At 43.4% G+C, this 27,489-nt stretch overlaps 1 protein-coding gene across 1 annotated transcript in view; it reads left to right on the top strand.

Annotated features, from left to right (window-relative positions):
• The window catches only part of LRP2 (LDL receptor related protein 2), a 145,084-nt gene that overhangs the window by 90,010 nt on the left and 27,585 nt on the right, over positions 1-27,489 (top strand). The window contains 17 exon segments of the mRNA XM_081189106.1: positions 683-848; positions 1,252-1,410; positions 2,536-2,825; positions 4,507-4,710; positions 5,886-6,128; positions 9,656-9,781; positions 10,465-10,584; positions 11,473-11,604; positions 12,189-12,390; positions 14,605-14,900; positions 16,066-16,582; positions 17,544-17,696; positions 18,375-18,545; positions 20,691-20,914; positions 22,442-22,619; positions 24,817-25,013; positions 26,398-26,643. Coding sequence (XP_081045232.1) covers positions 683-848; positions 1,252-1,410; positions 2,536-2,825; positions 4,507-4,710; positions 5,886-6,128; positions 9,656-9,781; positions 10,465-10,584; positions 11,473-11,604; positions 12,189-12,390; positions 14,605-14,900; positions 16,066-16,582; positions 17,544-17,696; positions 18,375-18,545; positions 20,691-20,914; positions 22,442-22,619; positions 24,817-25,013; positions 26,398-26,643 — 3,624 coding nt within the window.

Genomic DNA, 27,489 nt, shown 5'->3' with positions numbered 1-27,489 from the left:
AACATTGTATACTTGACACTCTAAAAGCTTTTGATAAGACTCCTAAGTAAGCTTTAGAAGTCATGGGATAAGAGGACAGGTCTTCTTATGGATCAGTAACTGGTTAACTTACAGGAAGCATAGAAGAGGAATAAATGGATAGTGTAGATCAGAGCTTTCCAAACTGCCGCGACACGTTAGTGCGCCTACTGCAGTGTGTAGGTGTGTCACACGAATGCTCCCCGTGCTCCTCCTGGGGCTGGAAAGGGTTAGTTGAACCTCCAGTTTGTTAGTAAAACTGAATTACTGCAATCACGAAATGATGCAAAACCGAATTACTGTGTCGCGAAATGATGCGTGTCCAAAAAATGTGTCACCAACTTGAAAAGTTTGGAAAGCTCTGGTGTAGATGATCTTGTGGTAGGGGTTAAGTGTGAGGCATCTAAATTTGGTGACGGCACCAAATTGTTTGTGGTGGTAAAAACAAGGGGATTACAATGAGCAGTCTTCCCAGGTACAGTAATGGGGCCTGAACTGTCAGTGACTGACCAGGAAAGAGATCTGGGGGTCATGGTGAATAGCTTAACGAAAGTCCCATTAAAGACTGTTGAAGCTAGAATAAGAGCGTTTTGGTGCATTTTATGGTGGTTTTCACACAGGGATTTATTTGTTCCCTACATTGTTTTGCTCTCTGTGTCTTAAGATTTGGGAACTCCGGATGGCATTGCCTTTGACTGGATCAGCAACAGGCTTTATTACAGTGACTATCTAAATCAGACTATCAGTTCAATGGCTGTGAATGGCTCTAATCGCTCTGTGGTGGCCCGTGTTCCACGACCAAGGGCCATCGTCTTGGATCCTTGCCGAGGGTAAGTTATAATTTTTGTGTGATGGAAAAAGGGATGCCCATTTCTGTATAGCTGCTTGTCCGCCTGACTAGCATTAATATGAGAGTTACTTTTTTAAAATATCCAGTTCTTCTTTGTGATCTGCTCCTTTCCCAAGCACTGCTTAAGGCCTCCTTCCCTTAACTGGTGATTTTCCAACTTCCAACCTCCATCAGCTCCAGCAGGGCCAGTTGCCAAGGATGATGGGACTTGTAGTGCCTAGTCCTCCAAGCCAAGGCACAGAAGAAGATGCAATTTTATCCACCACCACATATACATCCCCCACTTCCTTTTCTTACTTATAGGTGTCTTGCTGTTCCAGGTGAAAATGAGTTATTTTACTGTCTCTGACTCCTTTTCCATTGTCAACTGTATTGTCGATCAGGTACATGTACTGGACCGACTGGAGTTCCAGTCCTAAGATAGAGCGAGCCACACTTGGAGGTAACTTCAGGACTGCCATTGTAAGCACCGACTTAGTATGGCCAAATGGACTTACCCTTGACTATGAGGAACAGCAGCTGTATTGGGCTGATGCAAGCTTGTACGTATTTTGTGTTCCATTTGCTGCGTGTTTTACTGCTAGGCTTTCTCAGCTTCTGTCAGATGTCTGCATGGGGTCCTTTAAATAATATGCAGCTGTTTATTAATTTAGAAACCGCATCCAGAGTAAATACTAATGATTCCAAGTGTTTTAGAAATGTTAATAATGCGAATTAGGGCTCGGCATTACCTGGTTTTCAACATCACGATCAGCTAAACAGCACGCTATACGGATATATCACAGTGTCTGAAACAGAGATGTCACCAAGTAGAGATGATCTGGCGGCAGCTGCTACTTAGGCGTCTAAAGCGAATACATTTTTACTTACCTTTAGCATTTGTTACAGGTGTTATTTTATAGTATAGAGCAAAAGGGGCAGCAGGAATCATGAGAGAAGTGATGAGAAGTTTTTTCCCATTTCACAATTTTTTACATAGCACACAAACGTTGTGATTTGCGTTATATTGCCATGTCAAATATTATGAAACCATTATGTGGACTACAAACCGATTTTGGATGATGTATTGATACATCACCCAACCTTAATGTGAATGATCATGTAATGGCTATAGCAGGGGCTCCCAAACTATGGTCCATGAGCTTCGTTTGGGTGACGCATGGCATTGCTGTGGATTTGTGGTTGAAGGTGAGAGACAGAGCATTTAATATGAATTAAATGTTCATATGGCTTTTTTATTGCGTTTTTGTGGCTTCTCTTATTTCTTAACATTATTATCGTATTGTATTACAATTTGCAGTCTGTGGAATTTGAAGTACAAGATAGAAGAAATAAAAGAAGCCATAAAATACTTTTAAAAAATCACCCAGAATTTAGTGCAGCTCATTGCAATTCCCACAGCAGGCAGATAAAAGCATTTAGAGAGTCTCAGCGACTTTCAAGTGGTCTGTGGGGAAAAGAGATTGGAGACCACTGAATGTAGGTCGCAGGAGAGTCCTGAAACTAACAATGGATAGTTTTGCAGCATCTTAAAGACTGACAGTTTTAACAAAGACCTGGGCTGTATCTTTCAACATCCCAATGGGGTCTGTAGACACTTACAGTTGCATGGAATGTTACAGGCTCATGGTTTGTGTTCAAACACTAACATGTCCTACTTGTTTTAGGCAGAGGATTGAGCGTAGCTCCACTACGGGTGCAGATCGTGAAATTATTATTAGCATTGCCCTGTATCCATTTGCGATGACCCTCTTTGATCAGCACATTTACTGGACAGACTGGAATACCCGAAGCATTTACCGCGCCAACAAATATGACGGGTCGGATCAGATGGTTATGCTCTCGAACCTGCCCTCCAGACCAATGGATATTCACGTTTGGACCAAAAGCAAGCAACAGCAGTGCACCAATCCTTGTAATCAGTTCAGTGGCGGTTGTAGTCACATCTGTGTACCAGGTAAGATATTTCACGCTGCCTTTAATTAAAATGCACGTTGTAGCGGAGTACTGGGTTTCAGCAAAACATCCGATTGGCGGAAGGAATTGTTATTTTAAAGGCTTGCACACTAATGGAATTTTGGCTTGGACCACCTTATCACTTGGCACAAAGAAAGCTAAGCCACGGCAAAACCCAACCATACCCGAGGCTGAAATAATAAACTCGACATACTGAATCAGCCCGTTTAGTATGGTATTCCCTGCTCTGACTTGCATCATCTCTCCAGCATACCAGGCAGAGATCTTTCTCATCATCTGCTACCTGATCCTTTTAATATCCATGGAGGTGTCATGGATTGAACCTGCATACTGTCTAGCGCTGAGAATAAAATCATAGAATTGTAGATTTGGAAGGTGCCCCAAGTGCCATCTCGTCCAACCCCCTGAAATGCAGGAATCTCAGCTAAAGCATCCATGACAAATGGCCATCCAACCTCTGCTTATAAACCTCCGAGGAAGGAGAGTCCACAACCTCCGGAGGGAGGCCGTTCCCCTGTCAAACAGCTCTTACTGTCAGAAAGCTCTTCCTGATGTTTAGTCAGAATCTCCTTTCTTGTAACTTGGAGCCATTGGTTCAAGTCTTGCCCTGCAGAGCAGGAGAAAACAAGCTTGCTCCATCTTCCATGTGACATCCCCTTAGATATTTGAAGATGGCTATCATAGCTTCTCCCAGTCTCCTATTTCCAGACAATACTTACTGCATTGTCAGGGGAACATGCAGCATTCACTTAGGCTGGGCACACAGCACACCTTTAATTCTAGGCACTGTAGTTCATTAAGGATAGCTGGGAATTGTAACTCCGTGAGGGGTAAACTGCACTGCCCAGAATTCTTTGATGGAAACAATGTGCCTCAAAGATACAGTGTGTGCACTGAGACTGCTGGAATGCCTCAAAGCAGTTGTAATACACCCACACAGCAGATGCAAGTCCAATACCATGCACGAGACCTTCCTCTTCTCATGGTGGGGCACTGGCCTTAGGAACCCACTGTGGAGAGTTGGGGGCAGGCAGGAACCATTTTTCAGGTGCACTGGGTGACAGTGGTGGGTGGGTATGAACGCAATCCTCTGTGCTTTACAGCTGTGAGCTGCTCAAAATGTCATTGAAGTATTGACTGTTAATACGGGGGTGCTATTTTCCTCGAAATTGTACTCCAGTTTCACCATATGTGGGTGAGAACGCCAGTGTGGTCATAAGCCCACGACATCAACATTCTTCTGTTTTTTTTCAAAATTGCCGTCTTGTGTATGTCTGCTTTGAAGCCAGTGATTAAATTCCCACTGGTTCCAAATGGAGGAGAACTCAGTTAGTACTAAGCACAGCTGCCATGTTACGTTAAGCAGCAAAAGACCTGAAGAGACCCTTCTTATATGCTGACATAAACTGTAATATTTGCAGTCCTGAAACCCCTAACTCTGCAGTGGACTCATTATCATAAAAGTGACTTTGTACTTCAAGGTACAAAGTTAATGGATGGAGTCCCTTGTGCTGTAAAGGAAGCTACACGTGTGTGTGTGTGTGTGTGTGTGTGAGAGAGAGAGAGAGAGAGAGAGAGAGAGAGAGAGAACTAACATTCTGGGAAAAGTGTTATGTAGAGATGTTGGCCTGTTATCATTTTCTTGTTGTAATTAAATACAGGTCCAACTGGTGCCGAGTGTCAGTGCCCTTCTGAAGGACACTGGTATTTAGCCAATAACAACAAGCATTGTATCGTGGACAATGGCACCAGGTGTGGAGAAGGGCTCTTCACCTGTCTGAATGGCCGGTGCATCTCAGAACGCTGGAAGTGTGACAACGATAATGACTGTGGGGATGGCAGTGACGAACTGGAAAGTGTGTGTGGTAAGCACTTCAATAATCGAATCAAACTCTCACCCAGTTGCTGTTGATTTTGGGGTGGGAGGCGGAAACATTTTGGAAAAAGTTTGAGCGATAACCAATATGCGTTTGGTCAGAGAACCATTGGGCTTGTGAACAGGGCTGTGTACAAGAGCTGATCTCATTCAGAATGTAATTCTTTTAGTGTAAAAATGAAAATTAAAACACTCCTTTGGTTACTCTGAAGGACATGACAGCAATGTTGAAATTAAATTACCTTGTTCAATTTGAACAGTGTAGAGAAAAATAACTGATTTTCAGAAGGGCTGGGAAGTATCTGCCCAATTGAGAAAAAGTCTGCATGTGTGAGACTTGGGGGTGAGAAGCGCTTTGGAGTAGAAGATGTCCTTAAATAATTCACTAGCAATTAAACATTTCTTAAGACTGTTTCTTCCTCAAAGATCTTGCAAAGTTAGGACTCTAAGCTACCGTCCCCTCTATGAAATCCATTGGGTGCATAAATCCATCCTGATAGGACGGTTCTCCATGCTGAGCAAGCAAGGAGGGAGAAAAAGGGGAGGGAAGGGTGCATCTGAAGACCCCTTTCTTGTAACACTCAGTTATAGAATTGGGAGTGGATCTACGAAGTGAAATGAAAGTCGTGTTTTCCATTGGCTTTTTAATGGCAACGACGCCTTGTAACTTTAGGGCTGTGTCTTACATAGGAGCCCCAAATAAAATATTTGAATTGGGCATTCAAATGGTGTGGTTGCACCGTGTCATGTGATTGATTATTTGGGGTGGGTCTTGCTTCCTCCCCATATTTTATTCAAGTTTGCAGTCCTGCTGTCTTGGCTACAGAACTCCAATCTACTCTCTCCCTCCATGCCCTTCCATTTGAACTTCTCTCTGGCTCATTACATTTTCATTTAGGGCAAAAAAGGGTTCACAGGGGTTTGAAATGTCTGGAAATTTATCATTCATGTAGAAACAAAAAGAAACGCATTGCCTTCTATATCTGACTGATTCAAGGTGTGTATTTTATTTTACATGCAGTCCGTTTTGCAGCCGTGTTTGCCCTGGCAGGTAAAACAAACCGAGTGCTCTGTGTTTGTGTGTATTTCTTTGATGTGTTTGTCAAGGCCTTCAGGTTCTCTTCTGTCAGTGACTTTGCTTTGTCGCCTCCTCTCTCCCTTCAGCTTTTCATACCTGTCAGCCAACAGCTTTCACCTGCGGCAATGGGCGGTGTGTACCCTACGCTTATCGCTGTGATCACTACAATGACTGTGGAGACAACAGTGATGAGGTGGGCTGCTTGTTCCGAACTTGTGACTCCCACACAGAATTTACTTGCAGTAATGGAAGGTGTATATCTCTTGAATACGTCTGCAATGGTGTAAACAACTGTTATGATAATGGCACGTCAGATGAGAGAAACTGCCGTAAGTTGATTACAAACTATGTATTGTCCTTTAGGAATTCACTCGTTAGGCTACAGAAGAAGAAACGTCTTCTTAAATCAATCAATCAATCAATCAATCAATATTCTGTAGAAAAGAAGAAAGCACTTTGCAAAAACTGTATTTTTGACACAATGGCATCATTTGCATGTAACGCTAAACCAAGCTGTGACATAGCAAGAATGAGCAAATAGGTAGGTACCCAGTGAGAGAATCATGGCAGCTTCCCTTTTCTGCTGGTCCTCCTGATGCTATGCAAACCTGGGATCTGTCTTTTGCAAACTGTTGAGCTGTAAAAACAAGAGCAAACCTTGGTTACAACTCATGGGTTTTTGGGAGCAGGACAAACCATGAGCTCAGGTTCGCACTTAATGCCATGCCAAACCATAGTTTCGCTCTGGCAGTATGGCAGCAGCAGGGCTGAGGGAAGAGTGAAATAGTCATGATTTTCTCCTGGGTATTTGCAAGCTTGCTTGTTCTCACTGAGCCATAGTTTGAAATAGTGTTTTGTGGAAACCAGACCACTGTCAAATTTACAAGTAACATTGAAAAACTGAATGGCTGCTGTTTGATTGTCTGTTGGCACCTAAGACTGACTGATTTATTGCATTTGCCACCATGGAACATTATGGCAAGGACTTGAATCAGTATTTCATGGTGCCATTTGTTGTGCAATTCTCGGGGCAGGAGGAGAGGGGGAATTGGTTTGGTTTGGATTTTTATGTTTAAGGAATGAAAAATAAGCGTATATAATCCTAATTGCTTCCTTTTCTGCTCTTCCTGCTGAGCCAGAGAACAAACAAATGAGGGGCTGGTTTCATGTTATTTGTGAACCAGTGGCTGTGGTTTGTTTCCTGAGACAAACCATGGCAGGGAAATCAAGGACAAACTTTAAGAACATAAGATGAGCTCTGCCAATGGGAATCTAGTCCAGCGGCCGGCCCATGGGAAACTTGTAAGAAGGAGCTGGGAGCAAGAGCTCTCTCCCAACTTCTGATTCCCAGCAACTGCTATCCGGAAACATTCTCGCCTCAGACAATGGAGGTTGGAAGCAGTGTTGCAGTGGATCACCTTGGCTTCCCAGCTGTGGGTTTGTTTGAGAGTTGTAATGAAAAGGCAGCCTCTGCTGTGCTTCCTTTGGGGCGGGAGGGAGGAGGGAGGAATTTAAGAGCTTTAGAGAAGTGTGCACCAACACTGCTTCTTCAAGTCGAATCATGTTTTAAAATAGGCTAGTTTAATGTGACATGAACCAGGCCAATTAAGGATAATGTGTCCCAGACTGAATTATATAGCGTATCATTAGTGCATACAGTGGTGCCTCGCAAGACAAATGCCTCGCAAGACAGAAAACCCGCTAGACGAAAGGGTTTTCCGTTTTTCGATGCGCTTCGCAAGACGAATTTCCCTATGGGCTTGCTTCGCAAGATGAAAACGTCTTGCAAGTCTTGCGATTTTTTTCGCTTTCCCCCCCCTTTTTCTAAGCCGCTAATAGCCGCTAAACCGCTAATAGCGCTAATCCGCTAAGCCGCTAATAGGGTTGCTTCGCAAGACGAAAAAACCGCTAGACGAAGAGACTCGTGGAACGGATTATTTTCGTCTTGCGAGGCACCACTGTATTTTCTAACCACCCCAATTTGTTAGTTCTTTGAAATTAATGGGAATGTTGGCATTTCCTCCATGGGAATGATTAATGTACCCAATGTACCTAGCCCCATAGCTTTTTTAGACCAAGTGCTTAAGATGTGGGTTTTCCTCATGTCTTCTACCTCTGGTTGGTTGCTGATGGAGCAATAGCCAGCAATGCCCCTGTTCATGCAGTGGCCCTGACACCATCTTTGGTTGGCTGTACTGTTTGTGCATAGGACTGAAATGATCAGAGAATGAGTTTCGTGGTACTGGAGAGGGGTCTCCAGTCTTCCTTTCTCTACTTATATCGCAAGACCAGCAGAGAGAGTTTTCATCTGTGAAACCCTTGACACATATTTTCATTAACAATTCTACTAGATGGAGGTGGAACTGTCAAGGAACAAGAGATTACACTGTCTCGTTTGCCAGAGAAACAAATAGTGCCTTGGTAGCTATGGTGGCATAAGCCAATTTTCTTGGAACCTAGAGATGAGTGGACTGATAGGAGAAAGGTGAATAAGGCCCTTGTCATGAAGCCCACCCCTTGCTAGCAGCTGTCTCTCAGGTGCATTGCAATAGTGTGCCCATTCAGTCGGAAGGAAATCCTGTTCTGTTCCATGCATGAACTTCGCAAATGATTTCTAAGATTGCAGTCTAGATAGACCCTTAAAACTTCCAACCCAAAAAGTGCAGTGTTTGGGCTATGAGGGGCTCTCTAGGCTTTTTATTGCTGCATGCTGCCGGCCATGAAACCTTGCTGGGAGGTTGTTTGCGACTTGGTGAGTCGCAGGATAAGCCAGTCTTAACGCTAAATGCTAAACCGGGGGCTTTGTTATGATGCTGGATTAACATGAAGCAGGTGTCCCAATTGTTGCTTGGTTGTTCCAAGACATTTTTATAGAGCAGTTGGCTGTAGCTGATGGAGGAATATATGTTTTGAATCAAGAGGCAGATGCTCTTTAGGAAGACAGAAGAACAGATTCACATATACAGCCCTGTTTAGGGAAGCTTTTAATGTTTGATGTATTGCTGTATTTTAATATTTGGTTGGAAGCTGCCCAGAGTGGCTGGGGAAGCAAAGCAAGATGGGCGGGGTATAAATAAATAGCAGTAATTATTATTATTATTATTATTATTATTATTATTATTATTATTATTATTATTATTTATTATTACAAGGGGAAACTGACTCAAGCCTTTACTACTCACATAACTGTTTTAAATACTTGCATTGAAAATCCATAGTTAAATCTGGCAAATAATTTAGAAAGGATTGTGGTGTTTTTTAAAAATATGTGTGTGTGTGTGTGTATAACCATTCTATACAAATATTATAGACGGATGACAAATGTTGCTAGGTTCACTTAAAGTTGTCCAGGTATGACCAAATATGCCATGTGAGTTAGTTTCTGTCTCTCATGATATGAGGCACAACCTGTCTATTCTGTCTAACAGATAGAAATCTGCTCCGTGGAGATGCAGTTTGAAAAGTGTTTTTACCACATTTTGGATAATTCTCCTAAATGACTGCAGAAAGCAGAGAGGCAGGAAAAAGCTGCAATCATGGTTCAATAGAATGTCTATCTGATTTAAATAATGAGCATATGTCATTGGATAAAATAATTATTTTAAACATACAGATAATAAGCATGAGTATGATATAGTTAAACTACTGCCCTCAGAGTGAATATATTAGCTCAGTCTTGGAGAAGGCATATTAGGCGTGTCTGGGATTGATTACTGGATACATAAGGGTACCTTTCAAAATTTCATCCCAGAACAACGCTAATAGGGCTGTGTGCAATTACTTTTTGAAAAACAGAAGCATGTTATTTTTTTAAGAAATCGAAAACTCTTTAATATTTTTTTTTTGCCCTTTAAAGCTGACCGTACTTGTCAACCTGGTTATACAAAATGTCAGAGCACAAACATATGCATTCCTCGAACATATCTTTGTGATGGGGATAATGACTGTGGAGACATGAGTGATGAGAGCCCAACTCACTGCGGTAAGCTAATGGTTCCCCCCAATTACCCTCCTCCATTTCCTTCGACTCTGGCTTGATTTCTGGTGAAAAGCCAAACATTCTTGTAGCTTCTCTTCTTTGTTTTTGCTTTTTTGGATTGCCTTCCAAAAGACACAGTTGACATGTGAGAGGGAGGGAGGGAGGGAGGGATGGAGGGATGGCTATACTGCATTTAAATAAAAGACAGAAGCTCCTTAAATAAGAGAATCATGGACATACTTGGGATATGTAGAAATGGCGAAACTCACTGGAAGATTAAGGAATCAAGATGATAGAGTCTTTAACTTAAGAATGGAAATCATTTATTGAATTTTTTAAAAAAAATGTAAACAAATATAATCATTAGCAGGATTAATGTAAAGATGTGCAGTGAGATAAAATCAGTTTTTAATATATATGGGATAATTAATAATTAAGCTTAAACCAGGAGATTCAGTGAAGATACTATCAATTTAAGCAACTGCAGAAAGGGAGGTCGGTCGGAATGGGGTATTGAAATTTGATGTGAAACAATATCTTTTTTTATTTGATGTAAAATGATAAATAATTAAAGAGAGAGAAAGAGAATCATGGACAAAGAAGACATACAACTCCGCACAGTTGGGAATCAAAAGGAAAAGAATAAGACAAAACGTAGAAGTTGTGTTTTTTCTTTACCCTTGCAGTTTCGCTGACTTGCAGCAGCAGCGAGTTCCGCTGCTCCTCTGGGCGTTGCATTCCTGCTCATTGGTACTGTGATCAAGCAGTAGACTGCGCTGACGGCTCAGATGAGCCTACCTCTTGTGGTAAGTGAGAAGTTAAAAACAGAGCTGTTTGCAAAGGTATGCCCTGAGTAGAGAAGGAGATGAATTAATTGATTGGCCAATCTTACTGTCAGGTATTGGCAAGTCAAGTCCAAAGAACGAGACAGTGCTGCTCTGCACACCCACTGCCATGCCCCTCTCCCTCAGCTTAAGAGGCAGTGGGGAGATGGAGAGGAATATTGTCTACCCCTCAGCCCTGCCAACCACTAAAGGCAACTCCCTATTTACGTGGGGTTGTGTTCCGAGGCACTGTGCATTTAAGTGAAATCACGTATGTTGGGAACACCATTGAAAACACCCTCTGAACCATCTGGAAACCCTTGAAAAACCCTTCAAAACCCCAGCAGCACTTGCCAGATGCCCTCTAAACTTCCTTGCTCAAAAGCCAACTCTCTGCAGGCCTCAAAGGTCAATGCAAAGGCTCTTGGGATTGCACTCGCGTAGGTTCGTGAGATTGCTGGATGCTGTTTTGTGCCATTTTTTGCACATTTGGGGGGCCGTTTTTGCCCCTTCAAGCGCCACTTCCAGATTTGTGGTGATGCGTGTGCACACAGGCACGCATGACTTGAATGTGCATAAATGGGGAGTTGCCTGTACTGGATACAAAACGTAGATCTGCCTCTTTGCACAACCAAGCTGGTGTGTTCACATTCCAACATAGGAGTGCCACAAGTTCCTTTTGCCTACACCACCTAATGCATCTGTTGGCTGCAGGTTTAGCTAGCATTGGCCAAGAGAAAACAGTCACTTACACCTTTTGAGGTTTTAGTTTTGCCATAGTTAGTGTTACGTCTGAATGTGGCTGTCACATGGAACATGACTTTTAATGTGCTAGTAGGAATAATGCGAACACTGTTCTTCTTTTTCCAGTTTCCCCTGTGCGGAGCTGTTCAAGCGAACAGTTCAGATGTGACGATGGCAGATGTATACCAGCAACGTGGATCTGCGATGGTGACAATGACTGCGGTGACATGAGTGACGAGGACCAAAGACACAATTGTGGTAAGTACCTATCAAACGAAAAGCTTTACAGCATGGGTAGGCAAACTAAGGCCCGGGGGCTGGATCCGGCCCAATCGCCTTCTAAATCCGGCCCACGGATGGTCCAGGAATCAGTGTGTTTTTACATGAGTAAAATGTGCTCTTTTATTTAAAATGCAAAGTTGTATTTTAAAAAAAAGGTCACATTCTACTCATGTAAAAACATTTGTGGGGCCTGCCTGGTGTTTTTACATGAGTAGAATGTGTGCTTTTATTTAAAATGCATCTCTGGGTTATTTGTGGGACATAGGAATTTGTTCATTCCCTCCCCCCCCCCCCAAAAAATATAGTCTGGCCCCCCACAAGGTCTGAGGGACAGTGGACCGTCCTCCTGCTGAAAAAGTTTGCTGACCCCTGCTTTACCGTTATGACATTATAATGTTGCTTCTTTACCTCCTTTTCTTTCTTTCTTGGCAAACGCAGGGCTGCAGAAGACTTTGGGAGGTCAAAGAGGTGTTGAGGGCCAGGGACAAGAGACTTGTGTAAATGACTAATAGGGCAAGTATAAACCAGCTGCTGAAATATTGTGCTTCCCCCCCCCCCAGCAAACCGCATCTGCTCAGACTCTGAGTTCACATGTGTGAACAATGCGCCCCCGCTAAGAAGGTGCATCCCTAGGGCTTGGGTCTGTGATGGTGATGCTGACTGCAGCGATGCTTACGACGAGCACCAGAACTGCACAAGGAGACCGTGCATGGCCAATGAATTCGCTTGCAGCAACGGGCTATGCATCCGTAACGCTTACAGGTTTGTAATGATGGGTTGGGCAGTTTTGGCAAAGAAAGTACAGCTAATAGTAAAGGACCTCAGCCTGAACTTAAAAGTCCAATTTTAGCGTAGACCTCTTATGGAGCGAATTCAGGCTGCACAGCTATCCCAGAAGCCAGAACAGCAAGAGGGATTTCTGCTTTCACTGCGCAGCGATCCTTCTTGCTGTTCTGGCTTCTGAGATTCAGAATATTTTTTTTTCTTGTTTTCCTCCTCCAAAAACTAGGTGCGTCTTGTGGTCTGGTGCATCTTATAGAGCGAAAAATGCAAAAAATACGGTATTTATCTACTTGCACTTTGACATGCTTTTGAACTGCTAGGTTGGCAGGAGCAGGGACCGAGCGACGGGAGCTCACCCCGTCGCGGGGATTCGAACTGCTGACCTTCTGATTGGCAAGTCCTAGGCTCTGTGGTTTAACCCACAGCGCCACCTGCGTCCCTGATGTCTACCCACTAGGTGCCAAATGAAAACATTCCTTTTCAACCAAGCCTTTGGCTGTTAAACAATCTAAGGCAGAGCTTTCCAAACTGTGTGTCACGACATATTAGTGTGTCGGTGTGTCGCACAAATGTTCCCTGTGCTCCTGGAGCTAGAAATAGTTTAACCTTTGGTTTACTAGGAAAACTGAATTACTATGTCATAAAATGATTCAAAACTGAATTATTGTGTCCAAAAAGTGTGTCACCAACTTGAAAAGTTTGGAAAACTCTGATCTAAGCCCTTTTAAATGTGTGTGCATGTCTGTGTGAGAGATGTGTGTTGTTTTTGTGTTTTTGTGTTGTAAACTGCCCTGTAACCTTTGGATGAAGGGAGGTATATAATTTAATAATGTTAATAAACTTTTTCTCTTTCTTAAACCTATGCTGGAATGCTGGCAAAAGTCTGTGATCCTAGACCATTATTGTTTGATGCTATAACATTGAACCTAGAGCAGTGGAAGGTGGAGTTCTATGCTCACATGTGAGACAGGGAATAGTATGTCTATGGAGGAGTTTCTCTGCCTATTTGCTTGCTGTGATGAAATGCCCTATGCAGCCCAACCAGAATACTCCTCCAGAATTTGCCTGATCAGAAGTCGCATATACAGTGGTGCCTCGCAAGACGAAATTAATCCGTTCCGCAAGTCTCTTCGTTTAGCGGTTTTTTTGTCTTGCGAAGCAACCCTATTAGCGGATTAGCGCTATTAGCGGTTTAGCGGCTATTAAAGGCTTAGCGGCTATTAAAGGCTTAGCAGATTAGCGGCTAAAAGGCTATTAGCGGCTTAGAAAAGGGGGGGGGCGGAAAAAAATTGGAACACTTGCAAGACGTTTTCGTCTTGCAAAGCAAGCCCATAGGGAAAATCGTCTTGCGAAGCAGCTCAAAAACGGAAAACCCTTTCGTCTAGCAGGTTTTCCGTCTTGCGAGGCATTCATCTTGCGGGGCACCACTGTACTGCAGTTTTGGGTGATATTATTGCCATCCTGTTCAGCGTCTTCATTTATCATGATCAACAAAACATTTGTGAAGCTTTCCCTGAAATCTTTTTGTATGCAATCCCTTTAAAGCGGAGCTTCTTCAATAGAATAGTTTCTCGGGTCTGTTTGAATAAGGAGCAATCCTTCTGCCACGATTTTCAGATCAGATCATTTCACCATACCAGAGCAGTGTGCAAAAGACCTCTCAAAATTCTCTACCTTATTTGCCGGCAGAGAGAATAATGTGGACTTACTATTATACTGAATTTCTCCAGGGAAAGCAGACATTCTTCAATAGTTTCTCAAGGATTATGGGGGTCACCACTAGCAACGGCACAGCTTCTTTCCTCCCCTCCAAGTTTTAACATTCAAACTTGTTGGGAGCCTGGACACCATTTTGTTTCCTCCACAATGCCCCAGACTTGGTTTTAGTTTGAGGCACTATGGGTGGGGTTGGAGTGGGGAATGGCAGCTGCCACAGAGAAATGGTGGATAATATTCAGAGGAAGATATGCAAGGAGGTATTTTTCTAGAGGAGTGTGAGCAAAGAACAATCTGATACATTGCAACTCAGCGCTTGCAACAGATAGACTTCTCCAGTGGTTGAAGAAATGAGAGCTTCAGCTGTTGTATACTAGCATTTCCCCCCCTGGTTCATATTAACCAGAACTTACTTTGCTGCCTGGCTGGCAGTTTCCATCTGTTTTGTAACGTTCCAAAACTGGGTTTCTTTTCCAGGTGTGACCGGCGTAATGACTGTGGCGACAGCAGTGACGAGAGGGGTTGCGTCTATCAGCCCTGTGCACAGTATCAGTTTACCTGTCAAAATGGCCGTTGCATCTCCAAAGCCTATATCTGCGATGGGGACAATGACTGTGGCGATGAATCAGATGAACTGGAGCACCTCTGCGCTACACCAGAGGCAACCTGTTCTCCCCATCATTTTAAGTGTGACAATGGGAACTGCCTTGAATTGGTCAAAGTCTGTAACCGAGTGGATGACTGCTCTGATAACAGCGATGAGAAAGGATGTGGTATGTACAGAACCTTTTTGACTTGGCCGATATTTATACAGTGGTACCTTGGGTTAAGAACTTAATTCTTTCTGGAGGTCCGTTCTTAACTTGAAACTGTTCTTAACCTGAAGCACCACTTTAGCTAATGGGGCCTCCCGCTGCTGCCGCGCGATTTCTGTTCTCATCCTGAAGCAAAGTTCTTAACCCAAGGTACTATTTCTGGGTTAGCGGAGTCTGTAACCTGAAGCATCTGTAACCCTAGGTAGCACTGTATAGTGTTCACCTTCAGCCTGAGAAATTGGGTGGTTTATCTTACCATTTAGTTAACATCCACTGTAAATAATAGTATATAATATAACAGTTGTACTATTTTCTTGTTGTTAGCCGCCCTGAGCCCGGCTTCGGCTGGGGAGGGCGGGATATAAATAAATTTATTATTATTATTATTATTATTATTATTATTATTATTATTATTATTATTATTATTATAACCCAGTGTTCTTAGAAGAGCAAATTCATACAGCAGATTCATCTTACCACATGCCCAGGAGTGATTGATTAGGTGATCCAGGAGGCAACTCCTAGTGAAGGAGGATTGGGAAGCAGTTTGTTCTGCTTACGGTTTCCTAAAGACAAAGGTGACAGAATCTACGTATTACTGGTCCACCAGGACTGATGAGGATAGGAAACCGTTGTGTTCTGTGAAACCAACTATGACCATTCTGTGCAGCCCGGATGTTTGCTCCTGTTGTAGTTGATTCAACAGTTGATGCAATCCGTCGCTATCTATAATATAATCGTGGCACATGCAAGGTGAACATTTCCAGTGAAATCCAATGCTGCCATTGCGCTTGTGAAACAACAGAGGGAACTCGTAGTGGAAGAGGGCTGGCAAGCAGTTTTCTCTTATTCCCCCTACACCAACTTCCATGCAGTTCTGAAAGTTCACCTAACCACCTGGAGCAGATTAGTGGTATTCGTGGCATGGGGGGCTGCAGCAGGAAGAAGTAGGAAGGAATCTCTTTCCTTGGCTTGCATTAGTGGGCTTCTCTGCTAATCAAATTCCAAGAGCAGAATGGCAACTCTTTAAGTGTATAAGCAGAGACCAGTGCAGAAATGCAGCTGCTGCATTATTTCCGGATGAAAATTGAGTGATCTATTTTGTTCCGTTTTCTGGCTATAGGTATAAATGAATGTAATGACTCTTCAATCAGCGGCTGCGACCACGACTGCACAGACACCCAGACCAGTTTCTATTGCTCATGTCGTCCTGGATATCGGCTCATGTCCAATGAAAGGTCTTGTGATGACATTGACGAGTGCAGCGAGACGCCATCCGTGTGTAGCCAGATTTGTGAGAATACCATTGGCTCCTATATCTGCAAGTGCGCGCCGGGCTACATCCGGGAGCCGGATGGGAAAAGCTGCCGGCAAAATAGCGACATCTCGCCTTACCTCATCTTCAGCAACCGCTACTATCTGAGAAATCTCACGACGGATGGCCAGTCTTACTCCCTCATTTTGCAAGGACTCCGAAACGTGGTGGCACTGGACTTTGACAGGGTGGAGAAAAGGCTGTACTGGATTGATGTGGGCAGGAAGGTCATTGAAAGAATGTTTTTCAATGGGACAAGCAAGGAAGTAATCATTAATGATGGCGTGCCCAGTGGGGAAGGCATTGCTGTTGACTGGGTTGGCAGGTAAATCTCAGTACGTTGCAGTAGTCATTGCCGAGACTGGGGGGGGGGGGGGAGACACTGATTGTTTTAATATGGACTAATGTTTCTCCCCCCCCAAAATAATATTTATTATTTTCAGTAGATAAACATAGTAAAAAAAAGATTAACAATAATAAAAACAAACAAAAGAATAAAATAAAAAGATACAGCATATTACCACTTAATTAATTAAAATTAAGTACCATCCATCTTCATAAACATAGTATTTGACTTCCTCGAATCTCTTCCATCCGAATTTCTTAGTAATTATATGTAGCAGTTTCCAATATCAGTGTTTCAAAATACCATATCACAGTCCTAATCATATTACATAACTTTGGACTAATGTTTCAACCCACATTCTCCAAAATTTGCCAGGCCTTCTTCTAAATGTGAGTTAGAAGGACCATTGTGGTGTAGTGGTGTATCTCACTTGTGGCTGCTGTTCACAGTCCTTTGCATGCAGTCCTTAACAGATGGTGGGCTGCATCAGTAGCAGTGTGCATGGTGGGGCTTAGGTTAAGTCTATTGTTATTGGCTTTTCCCAAGATCCCTTGGGAAAGCAAAGTGGGTTGCCACGCAGTGTCTCTCTTTCTGTCCTTTGGGTGGGGAGGGACTTATCTGCAGGATGGGGAAGAGAAGTGACCAGAGACAGGCTGATGGCTACAGCGCTTGCTCAACAACCCAAATATGTCCATAGGCTAAGGTTACCAGACGTCCCCCTTTCCTGGGGACAGCCCCCAGATTTACAAATCAGTCCCCTGACAAAATCCGTCTGTTTAGTAGGAAGTTGAAAAGTGTTCCCGGATTCATTGGAAAAAAATCTGGTAACCTTACCATAGGCCTAAAAAGGTTGGCAACCCTTAAGGAAAAATGACTGTTGATATAAAATAAATAAAATGAGGAGGACTCTGTGTAACAGGCACCTTGTAAAATATTTCAGAAAACTCTACTGGGTAGATTCCTCCAAGGACTGCCTCTATGTGTCAGAGCTTGATGGTCGGTTCCGGAAAAAACTAGCTGATCGGTGTTTGGATCCCAACAACACCTTCTGTTTTCAGTACCCTAGAGCTATTGTTGTTCACCCCAAATATGGGTAAGCTATTTCCATGATTATTTCTTTTTAGTACAATTGTTTTATGGTATCCTGACTGCGGAAAACCATTGGGATAAAGGCTAATAAGGGCATTTTTAAAATCTACGATGAGACGCACAGATTCTGAGCCCAGCTTCGGCTGGGGAGAGCGGGATATAAATAAAATTTTATTATTATTATTTTATTATTATTCTGAATGCATTTAACGTACTTGCTTGGAGATCATCCTTATCTACCTCTTTCAGAGGTAAGGCTGAATGCATTATCTACTACTCGCGTTGCTACTCATTTATTCTGATTTAGCAGTGCTGCAATGAAAGAGGCAAAGTTTAGAACTGAAAGAACGAAGCTGATATTCACACGAACCTGAATATTACAGAAATACATTTATATTGGGGGAAGCATATATAGCTATATGAGAAAGCCACCAAGTCTGCAGATTTGGGGAGGGGAGGAAGAGGAAGTCCTGTTGTAGAAGTCTGTTCCACTCACAGAAGGGCACCACTGGATTTCACCCAATTTTACTTCTAACTAATGAAATAAAAGTATACATTACCTGATGGGTTCCCTGCCTCCTCCCACACATTGTTCCTTCCAAACCAGATTTTTACGTTGGTGCATGTGCTATTGCATTACAAATGAAGACTAGATTAATTTACGTTGTGTCTGTTTAACCAGGCAGGTCTATTGGACAGATTGGGCAGAACGAGCATATATTGGACGCTTGGGAATGGATGGCAAGAACAAGACCGTGATTATCTCTACCAAGTTAGAGTGGCCTAATGGACTCACCATAGATTACACCAACGACAAGCTCTACTGGGCGGATGCCCACCTAAACTACATTGAGTACGTACATAGAGAAGAATAAAGCAACTGGGTAACTCTTCATACCAAATTTTGGGGGTTGCCAAATTAGTCTGCTTCAGCTTTATTAAAGGGACACAACCATGATTACCCATTTAGAATATATGTTAGTTCAGTTGCGTCGCTGTAACAATTTATGGGCGTTTGTCACTAACATCAAAATGTTTTGGAGAGATATACTTCGGTTTATGCTTTATAACAAATATGAAAATTACGAGCAAACCGTTTTGCTTCTCTCGGAATGTCTTCATCGGTTTCGCTTCTGCGTTGCATTTCCACCCAAATCTGAAAATCTGTAGTCGGTCACCAAAGTAGTCTGTCGACAGATTTGGTAGTTTAGCATTCTGCATTATGTCATCAATAAGAAAGGTCTGTGAATAACAGGGAAAAGATTTAAATCTATTTAAAACATATCAAAGTATAGAGAACAAACAGCAGAAAGGAATTTGGGGTGTTTAAAATTTAGCAGAAAATATAAATGTATATCAGACGTGAGGAAACTTTCACAGCCTGAGTGCTGCCTTTCTTTTTGGGCTACTTTCCAATGGTCACATGTCAGCAGAGGGTGGGGCAAGAAGCAGCAAATATTAATCCTACCTTTGTTCTGCTGGCTCATTTCTATACACAGTCACCCCCCCTCTCTCCATCCTCCATCCAGGCGAGCAAGAAGCATTAGCTGAGTTCAGAGGCATCAGACTAAAACGCTCACAGCTGGTACATAGAACAGCCAGTGAGGGGTGTGGCCTGGGAGAGTTTTGAGGGCCAGATAAATAGGCCAGAGGGGCCACACCAAGCCTCGGGGCCTGTGGTTCCCTAGCCCTGCTGTACATAACATATAGCTCAAGTCTATTGTTTTAATTAATAATAATAATATTTTTTATTATTTGTACCCTGCCCATCTGGATGGGTTTCCCCAGCCACTCTAGTGTTCCAACAGAACACTAAAAACAGAATAAAACTTCAAACATTAAAAGCTTCCCTAAACAAGGCTGCCTTCAGATGTCTTCTGAAAGTCAGATAGTTGTTTATTTGATTATATGAATATGCTGTTTACATTCTTAATGGTGAAGAAGCCTATGGAAAGCACTCTTTGAAATCCCAAAGGCTGGGAACAGATAATATGGAAGTGTTCTTCTTTCCATCAGCAGCTATGGGAAACATGAGACTTGTGGTCTTAGGGATTGTGACTGTTATGTCCCTTATGCCAGTCTATGGGTAGGTAAAACCCATCTTTTTGGGGCCTCTGTACCCAGGGGCATGCCTGGGAACCCTTGGAAAGACAAAGAGGAAATTTCATTTCCCAGTCTCGTTTTTCTGAGGGCTCCAAGCATGCGTTCCAGCCACTTGTTTACTCGCCAAATGGCTCAATGGGAGTGGACAAGAATGGAGATCAGAGTAGCTCCTAGATCTGGCCCAGAGGAGCTAAAATCTCAAAGGCCTGCCTTCTTCCCCTCCTTCCTGTCCACTCTAGAATCCCAGGCGAGGGAGTCAAAATACTACAATTGCAGATCTGACTGGAGGCCAAGAGGTTGGAGGTTGGGTTCCACCAGTGATTCTTAAGCCCAATACTTCACTCAGCAACCCAATATGTTTTCATGCCCCTGATTTTTTTAAAAAAAATATTTAGTCACATAGACAGCGAAAGGTAAGCAACATAGAAAGTTGGAGGTGACAGGTCATTCTTTCTCTAGAGGGTAGTGAGAGGTAATTTGGGAATACAGGAAGTTGCCTTTTACCAAGTCCCTCTAGCTCGATGTTGTCTACATTGACTGGCAGTTGGCTCTCCAGAGTTTCCCTCAAGGAGTCTTTGCAAGCTCTATCAGCAGAGACCAAGGAATGAACCTTGGGACCATCTGCATGCAGATCAGATGTTCTCCCACTGAGCTACAGGCCCTTCTGAACTTGAACCTTCATCTTACTAGCATCTTCTGGAAAGAATGCTTAGGGAGGCGTTGTTTTACAACACAGGAGGTGGAACTGAGTGGAGGTAATCAGTTGTGTGAACAGAATGTCTGGGGTTCCATTTGGAGACCCTTGGAAGAACATAGTTGGTTACATTTCTTTTTCACTCGCTCTGAAGCAATAGAAAAAAGTTCAGCATTACCCATGCTTGCTTTTTTCCTGCAGGTACTCCGATTTAGATGGCCAACACCGTCACACGGTGTACGATGGGACATTACCTCACCCATTTGCAATTACCGTTTTTGAGGACACCATCTACTGGACTGACTGGAACACGAGGACAGTTGAAAAGGGAAATAAGTACAATGGATCAGGCAGGGCAGTTCTGGTAAACACCACTCACAGACCTTTTGATATCCACGTCTATCACCCATACAGGCAGCCACTTGGTAAGCAGTCCATTCTACTGATGTGGGTGTCTTCATTCTTATTCAAGGTCTAATCCTCTGAATTCTGCATGTAACTCAGAAGTAAGGTGTGAGACAGCATAGGCATTTTTCAGGGGTCTGGTTCTTGTTGAATGTTTCACCCTCATAGAATGATATATATTTTTTAGCATTCTCTTGGATGTAAATATTATGACTGCATTTGGATGTAATGCAAAACCATGGTTTAGCAGCACATAAATAAGGTTAACTTCTTTCTGAGCTTGTGTATACCACTTCCCTCTCCTGTTCCCACCCAGCTGAGAGGAGGAATTCAGAAGCTTTTAGTTAATCACAGTTTGCTGTTTCTTATATACTGGGACCCAGTGGCAACCGGTACTCATTGAGGATAGGCAAGGAGCCCAAGAGTAGGTGGAGCCCAGAGTCAATGATAGGTAGAACCAACTAATTTTTGTTTCGTCCCTGTCATCCCCCCTGCCGAGTTTTACAAGGGCAACATTGAAACTAAGGAGGAGGGAGCTGACAGGTAGTGACACTCCTAATTGGATGGATTGTAAGAAAGAAGGAAGGGAAGTGGGGGCAGGCTGAAGTTGGTGGGGTAGTGCCCCAACTGTCCTAATGAACCAGACTCCACTGCTAGGACCTGTGGTTAACATTAACTGTGGTTAGTTTAAACGAGCCAGCGTCATAAACCATAGTTTGAAGTTGCCTTGTTTTGAAACTGATCATCAGTAGCCACAATTCCCAGTTTGGACCAAACAGCTGACCATGGTTAACTAAAAGTAAAAACTGCTTCTTACTCACATGGGAAGGAGAGAGGGAAGAGAAGTTCTAAACTATGGTTTAGTGTTTCCCCTGAATATAGCCAATGTCATCATCTGGGAACCTTGCCTGCCCATGCACTGTTGCACTTATTCTAAAAGGGTAATTGAATTAATTAAATTTGGGTGTTTCTTGTCTGTTTTGATCCCAGCAGCCCTATAACAGGGACTAGGAAAAAGCTGCTGGCAGGTTGGTTGTTGTGTTTCTGCTGATGCCGGTCCCTTGCACCTAACTTACTATACAGTGTTTTACTTGACTCAACTTCTTGCTTGACCCTGGATTTGAATCGGCAATGGTTTCTCTTGATAGCATGTTTTAAACTAAACTCCTTCATTGGGTTGAGCCTTGGCTTGCTTGACTCAAGCCCATAATTGTTCTCATGCTCTTCAGAGACCATGGGGATCTCCCCTTCCTTATAATGAAATACTGGGCACAATCCATAGTCCAACCCAGATAACATAGTCAGGGTACATCTGTCCAATAGGCCAAGATACATGTTGCAGTATTACCTTTTGGTACGTTGAATTTGTTGCAAATATGCATCAATAGGAAACAATCCCAGTATTGTTCGTGAATGCAAGTTGACATGTGCCACCAAAGATTAAAGCATTCTTTGCAATTTAAGTGGCAATAGTTTCATTTGTGGGTTGTTCTTTGCCGGGGAATAATTATATTTTCTTCCTCCCGCCCTCTGTCTTCTTTTGCTAGTAAGTAATCCTTGCGGGACCAACAATGGTGGTTGTTCTCATATGTGCCTAATAAAAAGTGGTGGTTACGGTTATTCCTGTGAGTGTCCAGATAACTTCATGGTAATACAGTTTGGAAACACAGCTCACTGCCTCCCGATGTGTTCCAGCACTCAGTTCCTTTGTGCAGACAGTGAAAGGTATGCATATAAATCACACATCATTGTTTTACTTGCTTATTTACGTCACACGTGAATATTTCCTACGTATACGTGTCCTACCTCCAAGGACTCAAATATGGCATTGTTCCTTGCTCTCATTTTATAGTCTTCATTTGGCTGGGAATGGGGGGGGGGTGCAGTAAAACTCCCAATTCAGGAATCTCATTCCACTCCATCACAATTTAGGCAGCAGTGGCTGTATATTAAGACACAAGAACAGGTGAACGAAGCCCAGAGCCTTAATGGAGATGAAGATTGCCCCACCCTAGTAATCAGACCAATAACTTGATGAGCAGAGAAGGGGGTAATAACCCCCTCCTCAGCTGATTGGTACAGAGAGAGTGTGGAGTGGCCACGCCCATCACTGGCATGTGTCCCACCCTCCCTAGGGTTGGCCAAGGCTGAACGTGGCTCTCAGGCCAAGACAGCTTAGCTATCCCCGCTATGGAGAAAGGTAGGGTAAGAGGGAAGAGTGACTGACGCAAGGTCACCAGCAGAGCTTCAGGGCTGAGTGGGGATTTGTACCTGGGTGTCCCCAGTACTAGTGTGACATGCTAATCACTATGCTGCACTAGCTCTCCCAAGTCTTGGTGGCACTTGGAAGCATAGAATTGGTGAACAGAGGTAACAGACAATAATCCATCACTTCTACTTCTCCAGGTTTATGCCCTGTTGCTGCACTTTGCCTTAGTACAGTGGTACCTCGGGTTAAGTACTTAATTCGTTCTGGAGGTCCATACTTAACCTGAAACTGTTCTTAACCTGAAGCATCACTTTAGCTAATGGGGCCTCCTGCTGCTGCCGTGCCGCTGGAGCACAATTTCTGTTCTCATCCTGAAGCAAAGTTCTTAACCCGAGGTATTATTTCTGGGTTAGCGGAGTCTGTAACCTGAAGCGTATGTACCCCGAGGTACCACTGTACAGTGGTACCTCTGGTTGTGAACAGGATCCGTTCCGGAGGCCCGCTCGCAACCTGAAAAGAGTGCAACCTGAAGCGTCGTATCTGCGCAGGTGCGCCGTGCGATTTGGCGCTTCTGCGCATGCGCAAGCAGCGAAACCCGGAAGTAACCCTTTCCAGTACTTCCGGGTCGCCACGGGACACAACCTGAAAAGACGTAACCTGAAGCGTCTATAACATGAGGTATGACTGTACGTCCTTCCTGTTGCAGCTCCTTTGTCACACCATGGCACTGCCATGTTTAGGGAGATTTTTAATGTTTGATGTTCTATCTTATTTTTAATAATCTGTTGGGAGCCTCCCAGAGTGGCTGGGGTATGAATGAATGAATGAATGAATGAGCAAGCAAGCAAGCAAGCTTACAGCCTGCCATGCTTCTGACAGCCTCCCTCTATCTTTTGTAGTCGTGGCTGTGGCTGGAGAGGGAAAAATGGTGGTGGAATGGCACAGTTGCTTGTTGTGCTTCTGCACTTGGTACCTTGGTGCTCAAACTTAATCCATTCTGGGAGTCTGTTCGACTCCAGAAACCGTTTGAAAACCAAGGCGTGGCTTCTCATTGGCTGCAGGAGCTTCTTGCACTCAAGCGGAAGCCGCACAGGGTGTTCGGCTTCTGAAAAACATTCGCAAACCGGAACACTTCCAGGTTTGTGGCGTTTGGGAGCCTATTTGTTCGGCAACTAAGCCATTTGGGAACCAAGGTACCACTGTATAAGCAGCTGAGTAGTCCAATTACTTAATCATTAAAGGTGCCCCCAAACCCTCCATCCCTGGGTTATCACATTCGTGATCAGAAGACTGTGTAGCTCTTTGAAGGGTGGCCCTATTCACTGAGCATTGCAGCCTTAGCAGTACTTAGGAGAAAAGTACCTGGAAGAAGGATACATGACACTGATAAATTAATATCTCTCAAATCACCTACAGTCTATAAATATACATGCCCATACTTGCTGATTGGCTCAAATGCAGTGTTTTCTAGGACAGTTATGTGGAAGGGGCTACTAAATGCATGCACAAAGCCTTGGGTCAAGAAAACACACTAATTCTTTCGTGATGGGAATCATCCCAAAGGCTCTTTTATTTACAATCCTAAGTGTTCTTGCCAGGAAGTGATTCCCATTGAGCTCAGGTGAGACTTGCTTCCAAATAAACATGACTATAGAATATGTCAAAGGCTTTGCCTCCTTGAAACAAACATTATGGCGTCTCTCTGTTTTGTAGGTGTATTCCCATATGGTGGAAATGTGATGGTCAGAGAGATTGCCGGGATGGCTCCGATGAACCGCCCACATGCCCTCACAGGTACTGCCAAGTTGGGCAGTTCCAGTGCAATGATGGCAACTGTACGAGTTCCCATTACTTGTGCAACGCCCTGGCAGACTGCCCTGATGGATCAGATGAAGATCGTGTGCTTTGTGGTATGTTGCAAGTGCCAAGTCTCTAAATCAGGGGTCAGCAAACTTTTTCAGCAGGGGGACGGTCCACTGTCCCTCAGACCTTGTGGGGGGCTGGACCATATTTTGGAAAAAAAATAAAAATAACAAATTCCTGTGCCCCACAAATAACCCAGAGATGCATTTTAAATAAAAGGGCACATTCTACTCATGTGAAAACATACTGATTCCCAGACTGTCCATGGGCCAGATTTAGAAGGCGATTGGGCCGGATCCGGCCCCCGGGCCTTAGTTGGCCTACCCATGCTCTAAATTAACCTGTTACTCGGTACAAGCAATAACGGGTCTAGAAATTACTTGTTCCATGAAGAGGAAGCTAGTATGGTTAAATAACCTATTAACAAGGCACTCCCTCTAACAAAGATTTTGTTGTCTTTACATGTAGTTTATAGGGCTAGGTGATATATTGACATATTGTCCAAAAATGGTTTGAAGTCCATATTGTGATATCAGTTTCATAATTTTGATCTTGCAATATATTGTGAATCATGATGTATGTTAGGGCTAATTTGATCAGTAGAATATGCTCACGTTATTTTGAGTTATAGTACATGTTGCATTGAGATATTTAGCGTGCAGTATACTCTTATTTTGTATACAGAGTTGTGATTAATGAGGTATGTTAGGGTTATGCAAAAATCACAATGTGGGGAAAACTGTGAAGCCAGCCACTGCTCTCGATTCCTGCAGCCCCTGTTAACTCTGTCAGCTCAACTCTCCCCTGCCTCCTTCAGGGAGCAGCGAATCCCAAGAGCAGGTGCCTGCAAAAATCATAACTTGTGAAAAACCATTAAGCCAGCCAATACCTCTACATAGCTCCATCCTTATTTCAGATATCATGACATATCAGTATATTGTGATGTTTAGCTGGTGATATAGCACGATGTTGAAAACCAGATATCACCCAGCCTTAGTAGTTTACCCAGCATATATTATCTCCATGTCAGTCTTTTCTCTGTTTATACAGTGGTACCTCAGGTTAAGAACTTAATTCGTTCTGGAGGTCCGTTCTTAACCTGAAACTGTTCTTAACCTGAAGCACCACTTTAGCTAATGGGGCCTCCTGCTGCTGCCACGCCGCTGCACAATTTCTGTTCTCATCCTGAAGCAAAGTTCTTAATCCGAGGTACTATTTCTGGGTTAGCAGTGTCTGTAACCTGAAGCGCCTGTAACCCAAGGTACCACTGTATAACACTCCCATTTAGCTAAACAGCAGCATTGCTCAAAATAGGATTTGTTGTTGTTTTTTAATCCCTGCAGCAGTTTGGATAAATGAGAGTATACTGCAATTTCATTTCATTTCATTTTAAAGTAATCTTCTAATACTGCAATTACGTTTGCCTTCTAGCCAATCACCAGTGTGAGTCTCATCAGTGGCAATGCGCCAACAAGCGATGCATCCCAGAAGCCTGGCAGTGTGACCGAGAGGATGACTGTGGTGATAACTCGGATGAAGATGCTTCTCATTGTGCCAGCAGGACCTGCCCTCCAGGCCAATTTAAATGTGACAATGGCCGCTGCATCCCCCAGTCCTGGAAATGCGACGTGGACGATGACTGTGGGGATAACTCGGATGAGCCGATTCATGAATGCAGTAAGTAGAGCACAGCTTGTGTTGATTGGCTGATGGATTGCTCGTATAGCTCGTCCTTCCTCCTTAATGGAAACCAGAGTAGCTAACAAGAAGACAAATGGCAAATTGGTCAGTTGTTTTCCTAATAATAATAATGAGGAGGAGGAGGAGGAGGAAGAGGAAGAAGAAGTTTATTATTTGTACCCTGTCCATATGACTGGGTTGCCCGAGCCACTCTGGGTGACTTCCAACAAATATAAAAGCATAATCAAACATCAAACATAAAAAAATTCCCTATACAGGGCTGCCTTCAGTTGTCTTCTAAAACTTGCACAGCGGCACCTCAGTTCTCGAACAAAATCCGTTCCAGAAGCCCGTTCGGCTTCCGAAACATTCAAAAACCAAGGTGTGGCTTCACATTGGTTGCAAGAGCTTCTTGCACTCAGCGGAAGCAGCGTTGCACTTTCAAGTTCTGAAAAACATTTGAAAAAGCAAGCATTTACTTCTGGGTTTTCAGCATTAGAGAACTGAAACGTACAACAACGGAGGCATTCGGGAACCGAGGTACCCCTGTATAGTCATTTATCTCCTTGACATCTGATGGGAGGGCGTTCCACATACCAATGACCATGGCTACCTTTTATATTTTCTGCCTCAGGCACCAAAACAAGTTTGTAATGTTATCATTTTCATTTTAAGTATAAAAGCCCTTTTGTACATTTAAATATGAATAAATCTGGGGCAGGCCATGGTGTCTGTACATTGTCTATCCCATGTAACACATTCTCTGAAATGTATTTGGCAGCGGTGTGCAGCAGCTGTCGTAAAAAGGCAAAGTATTCAAATGTTGACTCTTCCTTTTATTTC

Source organism: Podarcis bocagei (genome assembly GCF_964188305.1).
Source record: "Podarcis bocagei genome assembly, chromosome: 1".
NCBI lineage: Eukaryota > Metazoa > Chordata > Lepidosauria > Squamata > Lacertidae > Podarcis > Podarcis bocagei.
Note: the sequence above shows the minus strand (reverse complement) of the source record. Positions and strands in the feature narration are given on the sequence as shown.